At 46.5% G+C, this 24,779-nt stretch overlaps 1 protein-coding gene across 4 annotated transcripts in view; it reads right to left on the minus strand.

The window, feature by feature from the left end:
- The window catches only part of LOC142570801 (retinol dehydrogenase 12-like), a 193,872-nt gene that overhangs the window by 138,035 nt on the left and 31,058 nt on the right, over positions 1–24,779 (minus strand). For all 4 annotated transcript variants that reach the window (XM_075679126.1, XM_075679124.1, XM_075679125.1 and 1 more), the window contains exon 2: positions 15,728–15,927. In XM_075679126.1, the coding sequence (XP_075535241.1) occupies positions 15,728–15,914 (187 nt within the window). In that variant the 5' untranslated portion in view covers positions 15,915–15,927. The remainder of the gene's footprint in view (positions 1–15,727; positions 15,928–24,779) is intronic.

The raw sequence follows: 24,779 nt of genomic DNA on the forward strand, positions 1-24,779 counted from the left end.
ACTGAGGTACCACTTAGTTGCTGGGTATAGGGAAAAAGGCCCCAAAAAGTGCTCTAGTTAGCTTTGTGCAAGTCCAGAAAAATTACCTGAATATGAGCTCACTAAATTGAGGAAATTCCGCCAACAAACTCTTCTGTACACCAAACTAACATAATCAAATGGTGTACTGTTCTTGACTTGTGCCACGGAGATAAGCTGCATTCATTACACAATAGTTTTACAAGTTTATTTCTGAAGAAAGCAAACCTAGCTCGTCAGAAACATGGTTCAGGTGTTCACCATGCCCGAAAACTTCCTAAATCATGTCTCGTCAATTAATAGCTGAGTGATGTTATTTTATAAAATAATTGGTCAACATGAAAATATATACATCTAGAAGACAAAAAGCTCAGGCAAGTGTACTTTGGTACTTCATTAAATTTTAATCGCGGTGAAAGACGTGTGCTAAAGCTTGTATATGTTTACGTGAAGTCACTTGTTTCAAGTCTGTTATTTTGCCTTCTCACACTCAGCTGTAGCTCTTCCTGTGATGTGTTAGTGTGCGAAACATTTTAATGTAACATATTCAGATATCTTTTGTGTATTCACACGCAATCAGCTTCAAGTGTTCGTGTGTTCAAAGTTGGTTGTTACAAGGGTATGCTTAAGCCCTGCCTTTTGAGTCGCTTTGCCTTCTAGTCATAAACATAAGTCGAAAGTGAAGACCACAATGACCGTTTTGATTGAATTCATATGTATAGGTTTTTTCAGATGTATTTACACTGCTAGAGGGCTGTACGTACTAGCCTATGTCTCCAGGTTCGATGTAGTGGTGCCTTATGTACTGTAGTAATGTCTCATGTGCACGCATCTTTAGTCTAAATAAAGGTTCAAATTGATCAGCCTCTCCTTTGCTTTTGTTTGTGTTTGGGAAAGTTATGAGCAGGCACCGGGGCATGCAAGTGTGAACAGCAAAGCAATTTCAATATATGAATAAAAATCCACTAGCCCAATGGTCAATGATATTTCAATGGCGACTTCTAAAATCTCCATGCCATCTCAACTGGGCCACAATGTATTTTTCAGTGTTGTGGAAACAATAACTCAACAACAGGTCAACAGAACTATCACAACGCAGAATCAATGGTAACCCAACAACCATTCAACAAAACGAACACAACGGGCCGTCAAGGCACAATGGACTTTCAATGGTAACTTAACAATTATTCAACATTGAGGCACCCAATTGTGTTTCAATTAAATTTTAGTGGCCAATATTCAAGAGCCCTCAACGCTCAACCCAACAATTCTCCAACAAACTCTGAATAATTCCTCAATAATAAATCAACGTTGACCAGCGCTATTTCAATGCCTTCTCAATATTTTTGTACGGGTCAATTAGCGCTCACTTACTGTAGCCCTTGAAAAAGGGCTTCAGTAAGTGGTATATATATATATATATATATATATATATATATATATATATATATATATATATATATATATATATATATATATATATATATATATATATATATATATACAGAGATGGCTTGCCGCCCCCCCCCACACTAAAAAGATAGTTCCGCCACTGCCGTGTCAACTGTTTGGTGCAGTTTGAATTAGCACTCATGTCTCGCACAGACATGCCAGATGCGGTCTCGCCTCGCGGCGAGAACTTACGCGCATATCAGAAAGAAAAAGTTGTTATCCGTATTTAACGGTATGTCTTCAAATGCCACAACACTGATTTTCTATTGGATTGGTATTTCAACTTCGGAAAAAGTCTTAAATGAACCTGACTAAAGTTGCACATAGGGCTTGTTGATATATCATCCTGGAGGCGAAAGGCGTAGCGCATCAGAAACAAAACAAAAGAAGAACACAGAAACGTGTGTGTCACCTGTGTTCTTTTTTGTTGTTTCGGGTGCGCCACGCCTTTTGCCTCCATCTTAAAAGAACCGCCGACCCGAGACGCTGTACGGGCTGGCCATTTTGATAGCCGTTTGTTGTTCTGCTCGCAAGGGAAGTGCAACATTTGCGTAGTTCCAGAATGCGTTTCAATCGACACGTCTGTATAGTCGCGTAAATATAGAGTCGGAGAAGCGTCGGCAATTAGTGCGACTCGTAGCCTCCAGCGACCCCACTTGTTTACGACGCCTCACATCGGCGCTCATCGTTTCTTGCGCTGGCACGTACTGTATACGTGAAAAAAATGGTTTACTTCAAAACAACGAGGCGAAAGCTGGACTATACAGTGATTTTTGCTCGTTAGACCTGTTTATTCCTAAACCGTGACGGGCCGACAGCGTGTAGACAAAGTCAGCGGGTATGGTAGGCCTAATCTTCGACGTTACGGAAACGATCTCGGCACGGGTGCCTGGCGAATGCTCAGACGGGATTTGGAGCAGGAACGCTTGCCGACATGCAACTGACACAGCTTTGGTTTGCGCACATTCTTGCCGCCCTTTGGTGAACGATCCTGCAGGGCGCTGCCGGCGAAGGAACGCTGTTCCCGCACACGCCTGCACTATCGTTCGCATCGAAAGTAGCGCGGTGCACGCCGGCATGTGGTGGCGCATTCGCACTGCCAGTCAGCGTGCATTACGAGTTTTCCGAAGAGCACGATCCTGACAACGATGGGCGGCCATTCGAACGCGAGGAAGCATGTGACATGGAACAAGGCTACATAAACGTGCAGCACTATGCCCTCGTGGAATTTGGAGCTGGAACGCTTGCCGACATTAAATGACACCGCTTTTCTTTGTACAGGTTAGCTTTTACTATTCTTTTCAAATTCGAACAAAAATCCTTATGCTGCCCGCTCCTCTCACGATGGCTTATGATGCTGCTATGTATGGTAGACGTGTGCGAGCGAAACTGTCCAAAAGGCGATTTCGCCTTTTTTTTTAAATTGGGCATGTTATATTTGCTTCTGCTGTTGCTCTTCGCCGAGGGTGTGGAAATGAACCCCGATCCTGATGGTGTTGTCCAAATCAATTTGCCGAGTCACGATAATGCTACCCAAATGAATTAACTGAGAGGTTTGCTAATGGCCAGGTGACGATAATAAAGAAGCTGGACACTATTGAAACTGGGAACTGTGTTCGCAAAACATGAAACCATGATAGCAGAAAGGGATAAAAATCTTGGTATCAGGCAGGGGCACATTCAGCACGTCAATAAATTGGTATCGGAGCAGGCATATATAATCAAGGGTCTTTCGCGATAAGTTAAGGAGCCCCAGAAGAGGTCGGTCGAGATGGCGGACAGAAGGCGGAGACAGAATCTAGTTTTCTATAGGGTAGACAACACTGACAACCTTGAGAAGTGGGACCAGTTAGAAAAGTTAATTCACAAGATTTGTAAAGATGACTTTGGAATTCAGCTAAAATAAGTACAAAGGGCGCACCGCATTGGTCGATTCACTGGGAAAGCTAAGCAGCCAATTGACGCAAATATTTCTTCGTAGAAAGAAAAATAAGAGGTTCAACTAAATGCCAAAACATTTAAAGGGAGCGATCACAGTGTTGCTCAGGATTTCTCGCCTGAGACGCGCAGCGTACGCAAACACCTGTAGGAATACGCGAAAGCTAAAAAGGAAGACATAAATAACAAAGTAAGGCTAAGCTTTGATAAGCTTGTTATAAATTGCAGGGTTTTTCAATGGAACAAAGAAAAGGAAGAAGGGGTTGCTGTTAGGAAGCCTTGACGTACTTCCCTAGACACGCCCCTATCTCGACCTAGTTGCTTTAGTTGTGAATTGCCGAAGCGTGTGCCATAAAGTGGATGAACTTGTGGCCCTGTAAAGGCGAATATACTATTGTCACGGAATCTTGGCTTAATCCTTAAATCAGCAATAATGAAGTTTTTCCAGAGAACTTTATTGCCTTTCGCAAGGATTGACTGAGCCTTGCTGGTGGCGTTTTTGTACTCGTTCCTACTTGCGCTCTTCTGCCCTTGATACCAGTCATGGGGCGAAATATAAAACGCATGTACACTTAGATTTTGGGGCACGTTAAAGAACATCACGGTGTAAAAATTAATCCGGAGTCCGCCACTACGGCTTGCCTCATAATTTGAGTGTGGTTTTACACGTACAGCCCCATAACCCCGTTTCAGTTTAATACTCCTGCCGCAATGCGATGTGCCATGTGAGGAAATGACAACGCTCAACCCTCTCAGAGGTTATAAAGTATGGCGCACAACAACGCCTCAAGCAAACACCTCTCCCTGTGTGTTCTGTGTACTGCGCAGACAAACAGCAGTTGTGCACGTAAGGTAACGTTTAACATCAACTCACCACTCTCGTGTTAGCCAAAACGTTGTAGAAATTAAGCTTCAGCCGTAAATGTTACCGCTGATTATCGTCAATCAAAGCATCCAGCACGGAAAGCTTCGCCTACATCGATTCCCACAGTGCGTGGGATCTGTATAATTTTTTGTACCTCAGTAAGGCGTTTAATTTTGTATGCCATAAAGTACTCCTTGAATAGTTGGCACAACTTGATTCGTATCGCTCTGTCACAGCACTGGTAAGAAGCTACCTACGCGACCGCTACTGCTACGTTAACGTATGTGGTCAGTCGTCAGAACTTCATGCGGCTACAAAGAGAGTTCCTGAAGGGTCTGTACTGGGCCCTCCTCTTTTCTCGCTGTTTATTAACGACGTTTCGGCAGTCATTCAAACCCCTTCAATTTTGTTATATGCTGATGACGTGAAACGATTAAAACGGTAAGAAATGTTGATCATTGCACCGCTTTTCAGAAGAACATTGCAAATTTTGCGTTATGGTGTGCTGGAAGCGAGCTGATCATAAACGCATCAAAACCTAAAATTGCAAGCTTCATGCGGAAGACCAGCAGGATCTTATTTCCCTATTGCGTTAAAGACGTTCTCCTACCAAGAGCCCATGGAACAAAGTACCCACGCTCGATAGACGAGGCAGCGTGTAGCTCGAACGCTCGGGACAGCACGTATCTCGGGTAACGAGGGACAACATTGTGTATGCCTTCCACTCTTCGAGTACGCCTCCGTCGTTTGGGGCGGCACTTGTAGGTCAACTTGGGAACTTCTCGCAAGTGGGAAAAAAAATTCAAATCTATATTTAAGTATCGATTCTGTCAAAAGCCTTTGATCTTCCTAGAGCTAACACAGACACTCACGTTACCAACCATCACCTGTAGACTCAACAAATCGGATGTTCTCTTTCTCGACAAATATTATATGGAAAAATATGCTGCTCGCACTTGCTTTCTAATGTGCGCTTCTTCATTCCGCAGAAAAGCACAAAAAAACGGCGCTCCTTTCAGCCTTCCGATTTTCGTGCCCCTCTATCTAGTGTGCGGGCAACATATTGTCGCAACGTCAAAACAGGGGTTACAGAGCAGGAGCCACAGCCAGCGGCGTAGCTAGGTCGTCTGGCACCCGGGGCCCATAGATCCTCTGTCACCCCCCCCCCTTATATAGTCGAGGAAGGCGAGGATATCGACAATTTCCGGGTTCAACAATTTCCGCACGTTCCCCGGGTCCCCCTCTCCTTCGCTTCCTTTCCCAGAGATCGCGAATGCAGCAAATATACACGCTGTTTTTCCTGCGCCAAATAACACAGGGTGCTGCACTGATAGCGTGTGATAAGCCCATGTGCCCATCTTCTGTCAGACTGTATGGCTTGGCAGCCAATACAAATGCTACATCGTGAAAATACGACTCACGTCACAAGTAACAACAAATATCTTTATAATAAAGTTTTAATTACCAATTTTAGCGGCAATATTGTATTTGCAAAATTGAAGCCCGACATTCATATCTCGCCCAACAACAACTTCACAAAAATCGTCGTAGGTACTATGGCACGCAGTATTTTGCCTGTGGGCAGCCCTGAACGAAAACAAAAATTAAATTGTTTGTCAGTGACGCTGATTTCCCCACCCTATTAGAAAACGCTACCTGCCTCCCCGCTACGCAGGCGCCAATGCTATAATAATTACGAGTTCTCTTCATTCTGATCAATAAAGCCTTGTTTTCATTTGCTGCTATACGGACAAACGTGATTATCCGAGCTGCGGTACCACCGCAAGATTGGGAACAGAATAGAGCACACTTCGCGTCGATTCTTGGCGTCACCATTAAAAAGAAAGAAAAGGCCGCGATGAAGCCCGTGCCAGCGAAAGCTTGCACTACTGTTGGTCTGCACTCGCAATGGAGAGGATTAAGGGATCAACGTCACTGGTCCACTATTTCATATTTCTTTCGCTGCTGCCATATACTGGGCGCCGCCCGCAGTGCCAAAGTACTGTACGTTGTAGAACCCAAAACGATATTGTTTAACAAGTTTTTGTTGAGTTAATAATGTGATTTTGAGTCCTCAATTCTCGAATTGAAATGCTTCCTCTATAAGTACTAATTACGGGATTATTAAGGATATGGTTATTACTTATCTGCCATATTTTTCGCGCTACCGAGTTCCTAGTAATCACAAAAAGACATAACTTCATAGAATCTCGATCGGGAAATATCCTTACAAAATTCACCTTTCTTTTATAAAATTCTGTGCAGCTGATACAGACACTGTACTTGTGACATGAAGTCAGACAACAACAACAGTTTTCTGAAACTTTCGAGGGTAAGAAGGAAAGCGCGAAACATAACGGCAGGTTTCGCAGCGGCTTCTCGGAGCGAGCGGGAGAGGGGAAGTAAAAGCGAGCCGGACATCACGGCGGGCCCGCGACTACAGCCTGTCGAGTCATACGCCGCCAAACTCTTCGGCCGAACCGAGTCTGAAGACGATCCAGAGAATCCCATTCGCGACTTTAACGGCCCCACTTATGCAACGTCGCTCTCAACGCACGCTTCGCCGTAAACGCGAGCGCCGGGCGCGCTGGTTGAACGCCCTCTTGCTGCTGTCTTTGTTCGTCTTCGCTGCGCGTTCTGAACGGAAAAGGGACCCAAGAGCCCCAACGCCTTACAACGCCGCACTGTATGTTTAGCGACTCCTGCTCCCAGCATGAACGCACAGCACGAGCGCACCCCACATGAAACGTTCCGCTAAGGCGAGTAGTTGAGCGACCATTTCGCGAATTAAATTTTTTAGCCCGCACATTCGTGCAATTATTTCGTGGGGTGTTGATAGAGCTGTAGCCGACAATTCTGCGGCGCAACGCATCGGGTGCATGAGCTCGGGCTACTGGATACCGGAGCATTCTTTGCAATTTGCGCCCGGTCAAGCCGGAGGAAAGAGGGGTGTCTTCAGGCGTATATGACACTCCCCCCCCCCCAACTGGCCCCTTGCACCCGGGGCCCACTGCACCCCGGCCCCCCCTGTTGCTACGCCACTGCTCATGCAACCTCGACGAGAGAGTCGTGGTGTTAGTCTGTGTGTACTGTGCTGGGCACTCCCATAGCATATGCGGAAGCGTAGCCGGGTGAATTCCACAGTACCGGCAGTTGGGGGTAGTGCAGACGTCTGGAAAGATAAGGTGGAGGCGGGCGGGTGAAGGGTACGTGTTTGTTTGTAGTAGACGCAGGGTGGTAGCCTGCGCCCTGAATGCAACGGCGACTTTTTCTTCTTCACTGCGCTCGTACAAATGCCCTCGTGCCCGCTCGGGTTCTCTTCTTCGACGGAGCACAGGCGCGGCATTTGCGTCCCTCCGAAGAGAGCATCGTCCCGATACACAATTTAGGCGTATGAGGGCGGTGTATAACGGCACAGAGTTAAAAACGCAAAAAAAGAGAAAGAAATACAAAAATCAAAAGTTACTTCGACAGGTACCATCCGTACCACATGCACCACTTCAGGCAAGTGTTTGCGGCAACTCGAACTATTGTCACTGTCAGAAACGACCTCGTAATTCACGTCACTCAGGCGGCGGATCACTCTGTGCGGCCCAAGGTACCGTCGTAGGAGTTTTTCCGAAAGTCCACAATGGCGTATGCGTGTCCAGACCCATACTTTGTCGCCGGTAGTGTGGAAAACGGACCTGCATCAAAGATCGTATCGTTTCGCATCTTGGTCTTACTGAATGCAGATACGTACGCGGCAAGCTGCCTGGCTTCTTCGGCGCGCTGGGTAAATTCGTCAACGTCGGTAGGTATGTCGTCAAACTCGTGCGGCAGCATGGCATCCAGTGCTGTCGTGGCTTCGCGACCGTTGACAAAGCTGAACGGTGTCATTCCAGTAGTTTCTTGTCGAGCGGTATTGTAGGCGAAGGTAACGTAAGGCAAAATCTGATCCCAGTTGTTATGCTCCAAATCGACATGCATGCAAAGCATGTCTGCGAGGGTCTTATTAAGACGCTCGGTTAGTCCGTTCATCCGGGGATGATATGCGGTTGTGTTTCCGGTGGCTTGTACCACTGAGTCTTAGAACCTAGTCAAGGAGTTTGGCACTGAGGGCAGTTCCCCCGTCTGTGATGACGACTTTTGGGGCACCGTGAATAAGGACGATATGTTCGATGAAAAAAATGATCTGGGGGCCCTATAACGTTAAACTATTCCAATATGTTTTTATTCCAATCTCCTGACGTCAAATTTGCGTAACCGCCGACGCAAGCATCGGGCGGTCACTTGCAGAGTTGTCTGAACCGACAAATCAAACGCTCTCCTCGTTCATAGGAGGTCAATTTTGCTTGCTTGAAAAACGAATAGGATTGCCTGCACTGAGCGGCTTGTCTTATCTAATTGGTTGACAAGAGGCGAGGAGCACGCTCAAGTGGAGAGGGATTCGATAGCGCCGAGCCACGGCACTGAAAATCGATAACCGGATGAAGAGGGGGGTGCCGGCGTCTGTGACTGGCCCCCTTTCCCTTAGTTAGCTTGCGGTGGCTGGTCGAAAATCGCGGCGGCATGCAACGGAAGCTTAAGAATGCCGCTAAGACGGATCCTCAGCAAAGAAGCGTTGGCAGAACGAGGTCGTAAAAGTGCCGAAAGTGCTCGAAAACGTTACATGGCCACGCATAAGGTATTATTAAACGTAAATTAACCCAGGCTCTCCGGCAGGTGTGAGTAGCCAGTGCCTGAGCGATCGGCGGCAGCCATCTTTTATTCCTTTCGGAATGGGGCCGCCTGCTGCTATTCAGAAGAAAATTCAGTTTTATTCGGCATATTAATGCATCTTTGATGCGTGCACGTCACTTTAACGCGGTGAGTTCTCGCGGTTTTGTGACGTCACGTGACAGACAGGCGAAGTGGATGCAGCCCGAAAACTCTTCAGCAATAGCCGAAGTCTAATGGCGAAAACTCGTCGAATCAGAAATAACTATGTTTCTTTTGTTCCGTCCAATCATACATAATCAGGGTGTACAAGTCATATCAGATGGGGAGCTATCGCGGTTTTTGTGACGTCGCGTGACACAGGCACAGTGGGGGTTGTCCAAAAAAGTTTTCGACCAATCGCCGAGTGCTGATTGCAGAATTAGAATAAAAAAGTTTGGAATAGCTTTACGTTATAGCGCCCCTACTGTGGTAGAGAAACAGTGCTAAATTTTTTTTATTTTTAACCCCCTTGAAATTTTGAAAACCGCAGCCCTCAGTCCTCAGCAGCTGTGAAGCAACGGACCACGGCGGCGGTCAGACCTGTGACGCAGCAGGGGTGCTAAGAATCTCTGGATCCGGACAGGCCGCCATTGGAATCTGAACTTGGCAACGTTTAACGCTAAAAAGTAATCTAGTGAGGCGAGTCTAGCAGTGCTATTAGAGGAATTAGCGGGAATTAAACGGGATATAATAGGGCTCAGTGAAGTTAGGAGGACAAATTAAATGAAGCATATACAGTGCTAAAAAGCGGGCACGTCCTGTGCTACCGAGGCTTAGTGTAGAGATGAGAGCTAGGAGTCGGATTCCTGATTAATAACGATATAGCAGGTAACATACAGGAATTCTATAGCATTAACGAGAGGGTGGCAGGTCTTGTTGGGAAACTTATTAAGAGGTACAACCTAAAGGTAGTACAGGTCTACGCGCCTACATCCAGTCATGATGACCAACAAGTCGAAAGCTTCTATGAAGATGTGGAATCGGCGATGTATAAAGTCAGAACAATATACGCTATACTGATGGGCGACTTCAATGCCAGGGTAGTCAAGAAGCAGGCTGGAAACAAGTCAGTGTGGGTATATGGCATAGATTCTAGCAATAGCAGGGGAGAGTTATTAGTAGAGTTTGCAGGACGGAATAATTTGCGAATAATGACTACCTTCTTCCGCAAGTGGGATAACCAAAAGTGGACATGGAGGAGCCCGAATGGCGAGACCAGAAATGAAATAGACTTCCTACTCCGCGCTAGCCCTGGAATCTTACAAGATGAGGACGTGCTCGGCAACGTGCGCTGCCGTGACCATATCGACCGTAGTGCTCCATAAAGAAAGCAACAAAATCCCAATAAAGTAGGGCGTCAGGCAGGGAGATACGATCTCTCCAATGCTATTCACAGTGTGTTTACAGGAGGTATTCAGAGACCTGGATTGGGAAGAATTGGGGATAAGAGTTAATGGAGAATACCTTAGTAACTTCTGATTCGCTGATGATATTGCCTTGCTTAGTAACTCAGGGGACCAAGTGCAATGCATGCTGACTGACCTGGACAGGCAAAGCAGAAGGGTGGGTCTAAAAATTAATCTGCAGAAAGCTAAAGTAATGTATAACAGTCTCGGAAGAGAACAGCAGTTTACGATAGGTAGTGAGACACTGGAAGTGGTAAGGGAATACATCTACTAAGGGCAGCAGAGCGTAGCCTGGGGGGGGGGGGGTCTTATGGGGCTTGAGCCCCACCCCCAACCGAAATTTTTTCGTACTGTCCATACACCGCCGACCAAAGCAACCCCCTGCACCGGAAATCATTCTGAATTTTGTCTAGTATATCTTTTTCACGCTCGAAAAGACATTTCACTGCGAACATTGCGAACTCGGGCTGTATTTCGGGGCAATGCTCATGCACCTGGAGTCACATAGCGCAAGCAGCCCCATCCGAGCACAAAGTTTCAAGGGCGTTTTCAAGGCGAACGGGCTCGCCGCGGCACCTTGCGGAGGCCGCTGTATCTACGGAGCGCATGGATGTCAATTTCGAAACTTTATGGGTATAAAGTTCTCATAAACTCCTGATGTGAAAGGTGCATTGATATTTCCAAAGTTGTGCTTTAGATTTTTAGTTCTGGAACTTTGTGGGTTTAAGGTTCCTATAAATATTTGACGCCATAGGTGCATTGACTTTTCTAAAGCCTTACATCGGAACATACTAGACAAGCCGAATCAACACATTATCAGACAAGTTGGCAAAGCCCGCAAGGTCCGATGAGATGAAGCGTTTGGTGGTTCATTTCTGCCGTCATAAAACATAAAAAATATCAACATTTTTTTTTCACCTACGCCAAAGCATCCACGTCAAGACACTAAAGCCAGCCAAGGTATAACTACGTTCTTATTAATTTTTTTCTACTTTGACTTTTATTCGCGAGAACACATTGAGCTTTTTTTTTCTCCTTGCTAGCCTACCCGCGGGCTGCCAGCGCCAGCCAGAGCGCATGCGTTTTTCTCGACGCTTTCTGGCTAGCAGACGAGAAAATGAAACTACGGTCGCTCGCCGCCATCACTGTGCGGACTCGACGAATTGCACCGCGTTCGCTTGAGCGCAACCTCTCCGGAAAGTCTTGTCTCGCCTCTGTAGGAACTGAGCAGTATGCGTATGGTTCTCCGTGGACCAAGCGTCTCACGTTTTCTTCGATATTCCTTCGGTAGCCCCATTGTTTGCCCAAAGTAGGCATTCGATTGTGGCCAACATACTTTTCGTTTTTTTTTCATTTCGGTACCCCGGCCTCACAAAAGAAAGAAAAGACATTGCCGCGGCGCGGCGAATTGTTGCACGGTGAAAGTTCAATTTTGTTACTTCTTCTTTTACGGAAAGTAATAGGCAACGGGACGCTTCAGTTACCGGATACTCTTATTACATAGCATTGCGATAGCAATTATATGCACACTCCAAGCGCATTCCTGCCGTCACCGTCGCCCTAATGTTTCGTATAAAGTCCAAGGGCGATAACATCGTGACCGCGCGCCGCATGCTGTATGGGCAAGTGAAAGCGTAGGGAGGAGGGTAGGGGGCTGGAAGGGGTGAGCCGACGATGGTGGCTCAGTCTAGGATTCTATGAATCTGTGATTGCGCAACATGTTTATTTGCCTTGTTTGACGCATTATATGCAGTGACTTTATTTAGATACGTAGATTTATTGGATACTTATACGTATATTTAAATAAATAGCAGTCAGTTGTAGACTTTTTGAAGCAGTAACGCAACGAGTTCAATGAGACGGGAATGACGCGACTCGTTAGACAATGGGACAAATGTATAAATGCTCATGGAGACTAATTTTAAATAAAGTAACCCGGTTGTCATATTCGCATTTGCTCACTTTCATTTGACTCGCCCTCGTATATTTTGCAGAACTACAGCTTTTCATACGTGCTCTCTGTTGCGGCTATAATTTCGGTGCAATTACTCACGATACACGACCGGTGACAGCTGCTCCTGCGTAATACATTGGAACAAATGACAGCGTCATTGAGATTTTTCACTGGCCGTTGCATATGTACACGAATCTAAACAAGGTTCTTGAATGACAAAGTTTCATTAGCATTTTGTCCTCAACAACTTTTTTAATTTCATGGCCTTTACATTTATCATATCAGCGGCATGCACTGCTTTGCTGGTTTCGAACTGATATAGTTCTAATGTTCGTGTGATATGTTGTTTACTTATTAAATATACAAAAAACATGGAAGCGTTGATATCAGTTATTTTGGGCACAAGTTTTGGCACACACAAGTATATTCTTGTGTGAAACAATACATATTTTATTTGTTTTTATAGTTCGTAGCGTTCAAGAATTCGTTTGCAGCATCCTTGGCAATGACAACGCAGTTATTATTCATGTATTTGATCCCCAGACAAATTGCTTAAGAGGAAGCTTTAGCTCGGGCCCAACTATTCGAATACATGTAAAACGCAGACACGATTTTCTGTGATAACCTCTGGGGCGCTATAACATAAAACGATTCCAAACTTTTCTGTTCTATTTCTGCAATCAGCTCTACGCGAATGGTCAAAATCACCCCCAGGTCGCCTCTCTGGGACGCGATGTCACGAAAACCGCAACAGCTTTTCATATGATATTTATTTTATTTATTTATTGGTACCTCAAATACCCCATTTGGGGTTTTACATGAGGGGTGGGCATATTTAGATCATATCTTCAATGAATGCCTTGAACGACGTGCACACAATGATTATGCATGATTGGACAGAACAAAAGAAAAATAGGCATTTCTTATTCGACGCCTGTCCACCATTGGACTTCAGCTATTGGTCAAAAGCTTTTGGACTGCACCCACTTCACCTGCCTGTCACTCGACGTCAGAAAACCGCAACAACTCACCGCGTCAAAGTGACGTGTACGCGTTAAAGATGCATTATTATGCCGAACAAAATTGAATTTTCTTCTGAATAGCCGCAGGCTGCCCCGTGCCGAAAGGAATAAAAGATGGCTGCCGCCAATCGCTCAGGCACTGGCTACTGGCACCTGTCGGAGAGCATGGCTTTATTTGCGTATAATAAAACTTTTTGCGTGGCCGTGTAACGTTTTCGAGCGATTTCGGCACGTTTACGACCTCGTTCTGCCAACTCTTCTTTGCTGAGGATCCGTTTTAGCGTCATTCTTAAGCTGCCGTTGCAGGCCGTCGCGATTTTCGACCAGCCACCGCAAGCTAAGTAAGGGAAAGCGGACCAATCGCAGACACCGGCACCAGATTCTTCATCCCGTTATCGATTTTCAGTGCAGTGGCTCGGCCACATCGAATCCCTTTCCAATTGAGCGTGCTCCTCGCCTCTTGTCAGCCAATTAGGTAAGACAAGCCGCTCAGTGTAGGCAATGTTATTCGTTTTTCAAGCAAACAAAAGTGACCTCCTATGAACGAGCAGAGCGTTTGATTGGCCTGTACAGACAACCCTGCGGGTGACCGCCCGATGCTTGCGGCGGCGGTTACGCGAATATATATTAGAATATTCATAAAACATATTAGAATAGTTTTACGTTATAGGGCCTCTGCATCGCTTTTAATGAAATTTGTTGCACTTGAGAGGGAAAGTTAAATTTTAGTGTTTGTTGGAAGCGGAATTTTCATTTAGGGCCTGAACACTGTTCAAAATATTTTGAAGAACTCGAAAGTTCCAAAGAAATAGAAGCACGAAGTTTAAAAACTAATAGCTCTGCATTAAGTATATATGTCGCTGTTCTGTAAACAGCGTCTATTATAACAGTCAAAGCGGACAAGTTTGATGTGTCAACTCGTATCTTACGTGAATTGGTTACGTTGTGTACAAGGGTTCTTCGAAAGCCGCATTTCCATAATGCTAACCTTCTTGAGATTCATGTGTAAAATAGCAATTTCTTCCGCTGTGTATGTACTATTACGTGCAATTCACAGAATTGTAATATCATTTTTCATTGCTGAGTTAGAGTTTTAAACTTGATAATATCGTTCGCTGAAAATTTGCGATTTTGGTCAATTTTTAATAAAGAATTGACAAGCGAAATGAAAAATTCGAAACAAGCAGTCACTAGAATTTTAGTTTTTCTTTTAAATGCAACAAGCCTCGTCAAATTTGCTGCATTGGTTGCCGAGAAAAACGAATTCTCCTTCTACATGTATTTAGATGCGGCACACGAGCTAAAGCTTCCTCTTAAGGAGGTCCAGCTGCAATGTGAGCCCCCCCCCCCCCCCTAACGAAATTTCTGGCTACGCCACTGTAGGGCAGGTGGTGACCGCGGATCCGGATCATGAGACTGAAATAATCAGAAGAACAAGAATGGGCTGGGGTGCGTTTGGCAGGCATTCTCAGATAATGAACAGCAGGTTGCCATTATCCCTCAAGGGAAAAGTGTATAACAGCTGTGTCTTACCAGTACTCACGTACGGGGCAGAAACCTGGAGGCTTACGAAAAAGGTTCTACTTAAAGTTAGGACGACGCAACGAGCTATGGATGATGATGATGAAATTTTGACTGGGTGTTTCTCCGACGTCCTTGACGTCGGAGAAACACGCATACAACGTTCTCGATAATGCTTCGCTGGAAATAGAGCACAGGCACGAGCAGGCAGGGCCATCATCGCATGGTATGAAACGTCGAGTAAAACGTGAACGCTGGTGACATTCACACGAAATGATTTCACGCTGACCACTTCGTCTGTATGCGTGATATGCAACCACTTTTTCACCTCCTCGTGTTCTTGATGTTTGCCTTATTGGTTCTTCCTTCGCTGCGACGAGTGTGAAATTTAGCCATTAAAAAAACGTTCAGGAACATCTGCGCGATCTTAAGCCACCAGGCATAGCTAACCATTGTTTTTCTTTTTCATTTTTAATACAAGCGTCTTCTACCATGTAGGGGAGGTGTGACAAAATCAAAAGCTGATATCGCTTATATTATTTCTTTCTTCGTCGTTGGTTGCCATCTGCTTACTGGACCGCGGCAATACGCGGCAAGGAGGACTCTACCAAAATTTAGTTTTACTATTTCGGGGGGATAGACAGAAGGGTCGAGTTTAGCTATCCCTACGCAAATCGTGCCTAGCGTAATTTTACGCCGCTCCTGCTTAGGTCAGTACAGGGCAGAGGATGTATTATTTAGCTTATTATGGGTAAACACAGAAAAGCGGGCTGTAACTTGGCTTCGCGAGAAGCAAGCTGCACGGGCCCACCTGCGTTGCCGCCGGTCACGATGACCGTCTTCCCGCTCATCGTGGTGGTGCCGCGGTAGACGCGCTTGCTGTAGAGCACATACGCCTTGAGGCACAAGCCCGCCACAACCAACACCAGCGCAGCCCTGATGAGCCAGGTGATCTCAAGGGCGTCGTCTTCAAGGCCGCCTCCGTTGTCCAGGCTCATGTCTGCGCCCGGGCTGCGACAGACGCGCTCTGTCACCAACTTGAAGCAACAGACAGACAGACAGACAGACAGACAGACAGACAGATAGACAGACAGAAGATAGATAGATAGATAGATAGACAGACAGACAGACAGACAGACAGACAGACAGACAGACAGACAGACAGACAGACAGACAGACAGACAGACAGACAGACAGACAGACAGACAGACAGACAGACAGACAGACAGACAGACAGACAGACAGACAGACGGACAGACAGACAGACAGACAGACAGACAGATGTGGATGGGCGGGCGGACGGATGGGTGAGCTCGTGGGCTTCTCAGCAGCACATATTGTTCAAACTTTCGCTCTTAGAAAAAGTTGTGTCAGAAGGGGGTGCATACAACTAGCACATGTAGTTTACGAATCATATGCTACATAAACAAGGTGGAGTGATGAAATTAGAAAATTTGCAGGCGCAAGTTAGAATCAGCTAGCGCAAGACATGGGTAAATAATAGCCGAGGAAGGAAATATTTCAGTAACGCGAACCCATGATTTCAGGAGGCGAGCGTGACCACCAACATAACGCTCTCTCCACTTGCCCCCGTCTAGCCTCCGAAAGCAAAACTCCTTCCCTGCGTTCTCCCATACCAGAGCCGGAGGATCGCGCGACGCACACATCACGGGCCCCACCTTCATTTTTTTCTCTCTTGCTTTTTTGCTTCGCGGCGCACTTTCGAGGACGGTCTCTGGCACGAGCTATTGCGTTTGTCTGGTTTCACACAGTGCATGATTTTTTGCGCTGTGCACAAAAACACCTGACTAGCGGTATAAGTCAGTGCTACATGAACAGCGAGACAGACGCAAGCGTATAACAAAGCGCGATCGTGCGCTGGAACACGGTAGAAAAGGACATAGTTTCGCTCTCTGCGCGCGCGTCTGCACGGCATGGGAACAAGCAGACGAAACGGAATTACATCTCTCTTGCTACGATGCGAAGTAAAACAAAGACACGCAGAAATTCGGTTTGTAGGTTGTATTATTTCTCTAAACTTTGATTCGTCAATTGCAGCAGCAGATTAAACAAATAACTGATGTTGCCTTGAATAATGCTCAAAGTCACGTGCCACTATGAGCTACTTCACAGCTCTACCATGTACGTACGTAGGCCCACTCGTACAATATTGATCTTTTTCGCGGCGATCCCGTGGTCGCTGCCATGTTTGATCACGTGGTGACGCGTCCATTCCTTGCCTCAACTGCCTCCGTTGCTTCCGTGGTTACAATGGATGTGCATGCCCCGGTGCGGTTTAGCGAACCTCTGTTTCGGGAGATGTCGTAGACGATGACTGGGTGGATGACACGAAGCTTAAGCCACAGCTTCAGGGAACTTACAAAAGCGCTTTCGGAGCTGATTCAACTATGTCCACATGGCGCGAGCAGCGTATATAATGCTTGTTCTAAAAGCGGGGCTAAATGTAAATTCCAGGCTATCCAAACTTTCGACTCATGAATTTAATCAGTGTTAGTGTTTTCCTGTTCGTTCTTTATTTGGCAAATATTTTGAAGCAGGCGCTTGTCATGTTTCTGACTCAGTAATGCTCTCGGTGAAGTCACTACTTATTTTCTGCCTAATCGCTCGCGGGTGTGCTCAGTTTCGATTGATTTACTCTTGCTGTGTACAAGGCTTCAAACTTAGCTATGTTGTACATTGCATAATACCTTGTAGCAAAGGTGTGTTATCGCTAAGTAACTCGCTTACTCTTGTGGACCATCACGAAGCATCCAGCTTCGGCCATTCGTTTGCTATCGGCGTAGTCCGTCATTTCTTGTGCGTATACAGTGTGCATATGTTGAAGTGTGGCCCCATTTCATTATCCTTCAAACGCTGCTGATAGAATGGGCCTAAGTTTCCGTGCCAGTTGGAATAGATACTGTGCGCGAAATGTGCTATGACAGGAAGCGGTGCGCTACTCCCTTTGGCATTGTTTAACGAGCAGTACTCACTCTTGCCGACGTTCCAGAGCTGAAGCCGTTCCTTTGAAGGTTAGCATACGACGCTGGCGGTCAGCAAATTTCTGTGTCCTCGAGGAAGGCCGTACATCTCAAAGTACCAGTGACACGTACGGATTGCTGCAGCAGCGGTCCGCGAACTTGAACACAGATTCACTATATTCCTTAATGTACCAGTAACAATTTTTGGGACAGACTGGAGTCTCAACGGCGGGCGAAATTTTGTGAATCCCTAGACCCCCGAAAAATCTCTCTCTCACATATGGAGAACCGTGGGAGGCCTACGCGTACTTCCCGAACAACGCGTGCTATTCAAAGCCCTCGCGCTTTTCCAATGCCGAGAGGACATCGAGGTAGCGCAATATTTTAGCAGGAAGATCGCAGGTCAATCAATGTACACAGGCTCCCTTGGTACTGATAGCATCATGCCGCATTCACGGGATTCACGCATGGAACTTCCTTTCACCAACGAGCAGCTCAATGCTGCTCTTGCTTAGTGTAATCGGTCGTCGTCGCCTGGATCAGATGGCATATGGTACTGCATATTGTGCCATCTGGGTGACCAAGCACGAAATGCGCTGCTGGAGGAAGAGGAGGACGAAGAAGAAATGAAGAGAGAAGGTAGGGATGTTAACCAACAGTGTGTCTTTGGTTGGCTACCCTACTCTGAGGGATGGCGGAATGGGAACGTTCCTCAAGAATGAAAGACAAGTCGTCTGCTACCACTCCCTAAACTTGCAGGTCACCACTAGGGCTCACGTCATACCGGCCCATAGCACTGGCTAGTTGCGTAGGGAAGGTGATGGAACGCATGATCCTTGCCAGATAAGAATGGTACCTGGAACGCTACAAAGTCAATCCAAGCGCTATGGCCGGTTTTCGACGTCTCTCTTGCTCCACTGATATCATCGATCTGGTCACTTACGTCCAACATCAAAAGAGGTGTAAACTGTTATCTGTCGCCATGTTTCTTGACGTAAAAGCAGCTTATGATAATGTTGCTAACAGCGCTATACTTGATTCTGTTCGTGCTGGGCTGCTGAGCACTAGGTCGCGGGATCAAATCCCGGCCACGGCGACCGCATTTGATGGGGGCGAAATGCGAAAGCACCCGTGGTACTTAGATTTAGGCGCACGTTAAAGAACCCCAGGTGGTCGAAATTTCCGGAGTCCTCCACAACGGCGTGCCTCATAATCAGAAAGTGGTTTTTGCACTTCAAGCCCCGTAATTTTATTTGATGCTCTTGAATTGGTTGTTCTTGGTGGCCGAGTGTACCGGTTGACCCACAACTATTTACACATGAGGTCTTTTTATGTGCAGAGCGATGGCGGTCCCATCTCTCAACACTACACGCACCGTGGTATTTCCCAAGGGGGCGTTTTCAGTCCAACTTTATTAAACCTTATTATTGTTGGTCCCGTGCAACGCATACCAAGTGCTGTCCAGATATCAATGTACGCCGATTACATATGCATGTGAACGTCAGGTGTAACACGTTCTCAGGTGCGCGCGAGGCTTCAAAAAGCCGCGACTTCAATATCCGCGTATCTTGGCGAACAAGGTCTCCAGATTTCACCTGAGAAAGGCGCACTGGCCGCGTTTATGCGGAAGCCATGACGTCCTACGCCATATTCATCAATAGAAAAAATCTATGTTACGACAGGACGCACACATTCTTAGGGGTGTTCATTGAACGAGACCTCAGCTGGAGTCCCCATGTGCCCCGGCTGAAGAAACGCCAAACGGCTATTTCGCACCTTTTCAAATTTCTAGGGGAATAAACGTGGGGTACGTCAGTAAACGTGATGTTACAACTCTACAGGACGCTGTTTCTCAGGTATCTGAAGTACAGTTTACCTGTACTGAGCAATACCTGCAGAAGTAACATCCACACAATCGAGAGAGCACAGGCGCCGGCAATCGGTGTTTGTCTTGGATTACCGCGCTGCACGTCAACAGCGGAGACAATTGCAATAGCTCAAGATTACCCAGTAACAACTCATACGACATTGGAAGTGCTCAGAGCCTACATCAGGCACGTTGCCCGCGCTCACTTCCACCACCTCGCCGCGCTGCCGAAAGACCGGCCTCTTTTCGCCAGGAGATATCGGCGTTCAGTGACCGCCTCCCCAGAGATTATAGTCCTGCCGAGAGGCTCCTGGCACCTCCTTGGTGTGTGGCTCGCCCACAAGTTCGACTCTAAGTACGGGAAATTCGAAAGAAAGCACGACTTTCGTCGCCAGCTCTCAAGCACCTATCTCTACTCATGCTGCACGAAATATGCAAGGGCCATCTCCAGATTTACACTGATGGCTCTACAACTGTGGATCTACAGGCGCTGTGATCCTTCCCGAAAAAGGCGTGACCATTCAGTGTAAAACATCTGACCGGACAACGTCGATTGCTGCGGAGCTTGCTGCACTTCACAGCGCACTTCGCATGATGCGTGAAGATCTACCATGAAGATGGAGTACATTCACCGATGCGAAGGCAGCCCTGCATTGTTTGCTATTCGCTCTACGTCGTGAACCACAAGACCCACTTGCGATTGAAATAAGGCAGCTATTTCACCAGCTGGGAGAGGAAGGACATGACATCACTTTTCAGTGGCTCCCAAGCCACTGCGACATCAAGGGTAACGAAAACGCCGATGAAGCTGCTAGGAGGGCTCACTAAGAAGGAACCCATCCCCCTATCAAGAATTGACGCAGCAACAAACTTCGCAAACTAGCACGTGATGCCAAACGATCCATGTGGAACACGCCAGGTTTCCGCCATACTCGACTTCACCGCCTGGACCCAGCCCTCCGACTACGCATTCCATCTGGACTATCTCGAATCGAGACAACCATTCTCTGCCGACTATGGCTAGGAGGGCCTTTCACAAATCCATCTGCTTGCCGCAGTGAATGACTGACAGTGCTGCCGCTGATAGTGGGGGCAGCGAGGAAACACTCGAACATATTCTCTGTTATTGTCCTCGCTACAGCTCCCTGAGACAGTCGCTCGTGACGGCGTTGGCATGTTTCGATTACCGGCAGCTTTCTCAGCAGACGATCTTGGAGTGCCGGCTGATGCGACCTTCACATCAGAAGGCGGTGAAAGCGCTATTGAGGTTTCTCTGGTCAAGCGACTTGCTTGAACGACTGTGACACTCCTGGGTTCCTTTCTCTCTGCGTGCGTGCGTGCGTGCGTGCAAGCGTTCGTGCGTGTGTGTGTGTCTGTGGGGAGGGGGGGGGGTGTTCCTCTCCCACTGTTTTCAGATATTTCTGTCTCTCCTTACCCCTTCCCCAGGGCACGGTAGGAAACTGGATATCTATCTTCCGGTTAACCTCCCTGCCTTTCTCATCTCTTTTACAGCTCTCTCTCACACACAATTACTGCAGCCAAATACTGCACACGTTTTCAATCGACATGATTCAATCCAGCATGATTGGAGCGCAGTCAGCGAAAACTCAGTCGCGTTTCCGGAACGTAACGGAACTTAACATGTCTCCCATTTTCACCGAACGTAGCCTTGGTGTAACATAGAGTTTTCTCACGACCTGCCTTGGTTGCTTAATGGCTATAGTGTTTGGCTGCTAATTAAGCACGAGGTTGCCGGATCGAATCCCGGTTATGGCGGCCGCATTTCCATGGCGGCGAAAGGCGAAAGCACCCGTGTACTTAGATTTAGGTGCCCGTTAAAGAAGCCCGGGTGGCCCAAATTTCTGCAGTCCTCCACTACGGCGTGGCTCGTAATCAGATCGTGGTTTTCGCATGTAAAACCCCATACTTTAATTTTTTTAGAGTTAGCTCATGACATCGGTAAGCATAAATGATAACGGCTGTATGATATTTACAAACAATTACGTGAGAATTCCTATCAAAGGCACTGTTGAATTAACAAGCATTTCTCTTCGCACGCAGATTTGGCATTACCTTTCGCCATCTTCGTTATATATCTTTTTTAATTATAGGGTTTTACGTGCCAAAACCACTTTCTGATTATGAGGCACGCCGTAGTGGAGGACTCCGGAAATTTCGACCACCTGGGGATCTTTAACATGCACTTAAATCTAAGTACACGGGTGTTTTCGCATTTCGCCCCCATCGAAATGCGGGTGCCATGGCCGGGATTCGATCCCGCGACCTCGTGCTCAGCAGCCCAACACCATAGCCGATGAGAAACCACGGCGGGTTTCGTTATATTTTATCTCGGTCGCATTCATAGTTATGCCAGGAAAACAACTTCGGTGTGCTCGTGAAACACCTATAATGATCCGGAAAGCTTGAATTGCATACGTAGTTTATTGCAAAGGTCGCGACCCACTTGCAACTTTGCCTACACATCCCACTGATTATCTGCGCCTTACTTTCATGTACCAATCGCGGACAAGGTGCCTCGTTCATTTCCCCGAGCTAACCGGGCAAACGTCGTATAGCGCATAAAAATTGAAGAAAGAACAGGAGTTTCCAAATTACTTAGAAGGTTACTAGCTGTGCCAGAAATTTTATAATCTCGGTACACATTGCACGTGAAATGTCTTGCCTTTGTATTGCATATGGGTTTTATGCAAGGCAGAGTTGCTTCGGGACTTGAAAAACGTAGCCTATAACGGCAGCGTGATACTTTCCAACTGTTGCTGACGAAATTTATTGTAAAGGCTCTATTTGATTCACACGCATTTATCTTCGCATACAATTTCAACAAACAAATTTTATCTTGGTGGCATCTGTAGTTACCCACGCCGCGGCTTTGCGTTGAATGAAGCGCTGTTCAATGATATAACCCCAAGAGCCCTTGGGTACGTATATTACTGCGCAGGCCGTAATTAACCTAAGCGATTTGAATTTCGGTAACGCATAAATCATAACGTGCACCTTTTTTTAGCGAAGCACAAACGTTGTATAGCATAGCGTTACTTCAGGACACTAGGAAACGGCGTAAGGTGGCCATATAGCGCTTTCGAACGCATGGTAAAAGAATTATTCAGAAAGGCTGTATTCGATTCACATGGATTGAACTTCGCACACAAATTTGCCGTAGCGTCGCACTCACATTTGCTAGATTTGCTGTCGGTGGAGTTCGTAGTTATGCCAGCGCAGTGGGCTAAGTTTCGCGGCGCTCGTAGAGCACACATTCATAACGCTTCGGGCCAATTTTATGCGTAATTTATTGCAAAAGCAAGAACAATTGCACACGCTTTGAACCTCGTCTATATATTATCCATAATTATTTCGAGGAACCTAAATTTCTTTCGAGGAACCCGCATGAGTTCCCTTTGTAGCACTTAGCTACGTTTTGGTGGATGTCTCATTCCCGCTTATTAATTACCTCTGTACACCTTGCGGGTTTCTGCAGAAATATTACGTCAAACTTTTGCCTTGGCTCCAAGTTGTTGACAAATTCGACTTCGCCCTGCCATCTGCTAGCCGCCTGGTTTGCTCAGATGGTAGAGCGGCTGCCCCGGAAAGGCAGTGGTCCCGGGTTCAGGACCCGGACCAGGACGAATTTTTCTTCAACTGCGATGCTTTTGTTTCGAGGAACCCGTAAGGGTTTCCTTTGTATCACTTAGCTGCGTTTGAGTGGACGTCTCATTTCCCCTTATTAATATTATTAATGTGCCTCTTATTTTCAGCCAATATATATAAGGTGCCTTGTTTAGTTTATCGAGGACACCGGATAAATTAGCTACCAACTCCTAAAGGCGCGTAAGAAGAGGCAAAAGAGGAGGGTTGAGTAATTATTTTCAACGCTTATATTTAAGCCAGGAACGTGAACACATCGCAAAAAAAAAAAAAAATTTCACATTTCCCGCAATTTCATCTTGTTTGAAGTTGGTGCAATGTGCAGTCCTTTTTGGACTCTGGGGCAATTGCGATTAATGGTAGCATGACCCGTTGTGTATAATGCTTGAACAAGTAATTTCCTGCAAATGCGATAAATACCCTACAGTGACTAAACATTTATCACTCGTCACTGACAACGTGCTTCCTATTCAACGAAATGTGAACTGCGTTCCTTGCGTATTTCCCTGATGAGACCAGAGAAGAGGAACCGCATTATTCGTAGGCAGCATGCTGGCCGAGACCGCCTTCAGCGCAGCGGACGTCGCGCGTCGTGCGGAGCAGCGGTCCACGAGGCAGACTTTAAGTAGTGCCGTATTCTCGTTTCCTTTTTCTCTTTTATCTTTGCTCTTCCTTCCTTATTTACTTTTATTTCTTTTTTTGTAATATCTCTTTTCTATTATCTTCTACTCCCGTTACCCCCTTTCCCCGGCGCAGGGCAGCCAGCTGGTGTGAGAACTGGCTAGCCTCGCTGGCTTTCCGTCTACTTCTCCTTCTCAATAATTATTTTTAGATCAAATAAATCAAATATCTTTAAACCGAATAATGAAAATACAGGTGATATAATTGCTGTACGCGTCAATTATAAAGTGGCCCTTATTGCATATATGAAACCTCCGTCATTATTGGTCCTTTAAGTAAAGCGACGAACGACCTCAAGTGTTTCTTACAACGCCTCTGAATGGTGAATCTTTGACAGAATGCTTGTACCTTTGTCTCTGCTTTCTCACTTTGTTTCCCTGCATTTCTGGGAGCTGCGCTGCTCCCTCCTTGCGGCAATGGATGAACAGATCTCTGAGGACCTTCCCGGTGCGCAGCCGTCAGGTCAGACAACGTCCAGGAAACGTGGAAGCACGTCAAGCGATACAGACAGCGAGGCCACTGAGTTATGATCGGACAACTATGACTCGTCGGACGATGACTTCAAAGTCGTCATGAGTAGATCAGCAAAAAGACTACTGCAGGCATATTCGTCGCCAAGTGCTTCTACCATGAAGAGTGCACCGCAGCGCTGGCCGCACACTGTGCTCTTC

The sequence above is a fragment of the Dermacentor variabilis genome, chromosome 2 (genome assembly GCF_050947875.1).
Source record: "Dermacentor variabilis isolate Ectoservices chromosome 2, ASM5094787v1, whole genome shotgun sequence".
Classification (NCBI taxonomy): Eukaryota; Metazoa; Arthropoda; class Arachnida; order Ixodida; family Ixodidae; genus Dermacentor; species Dermacentor variabilis.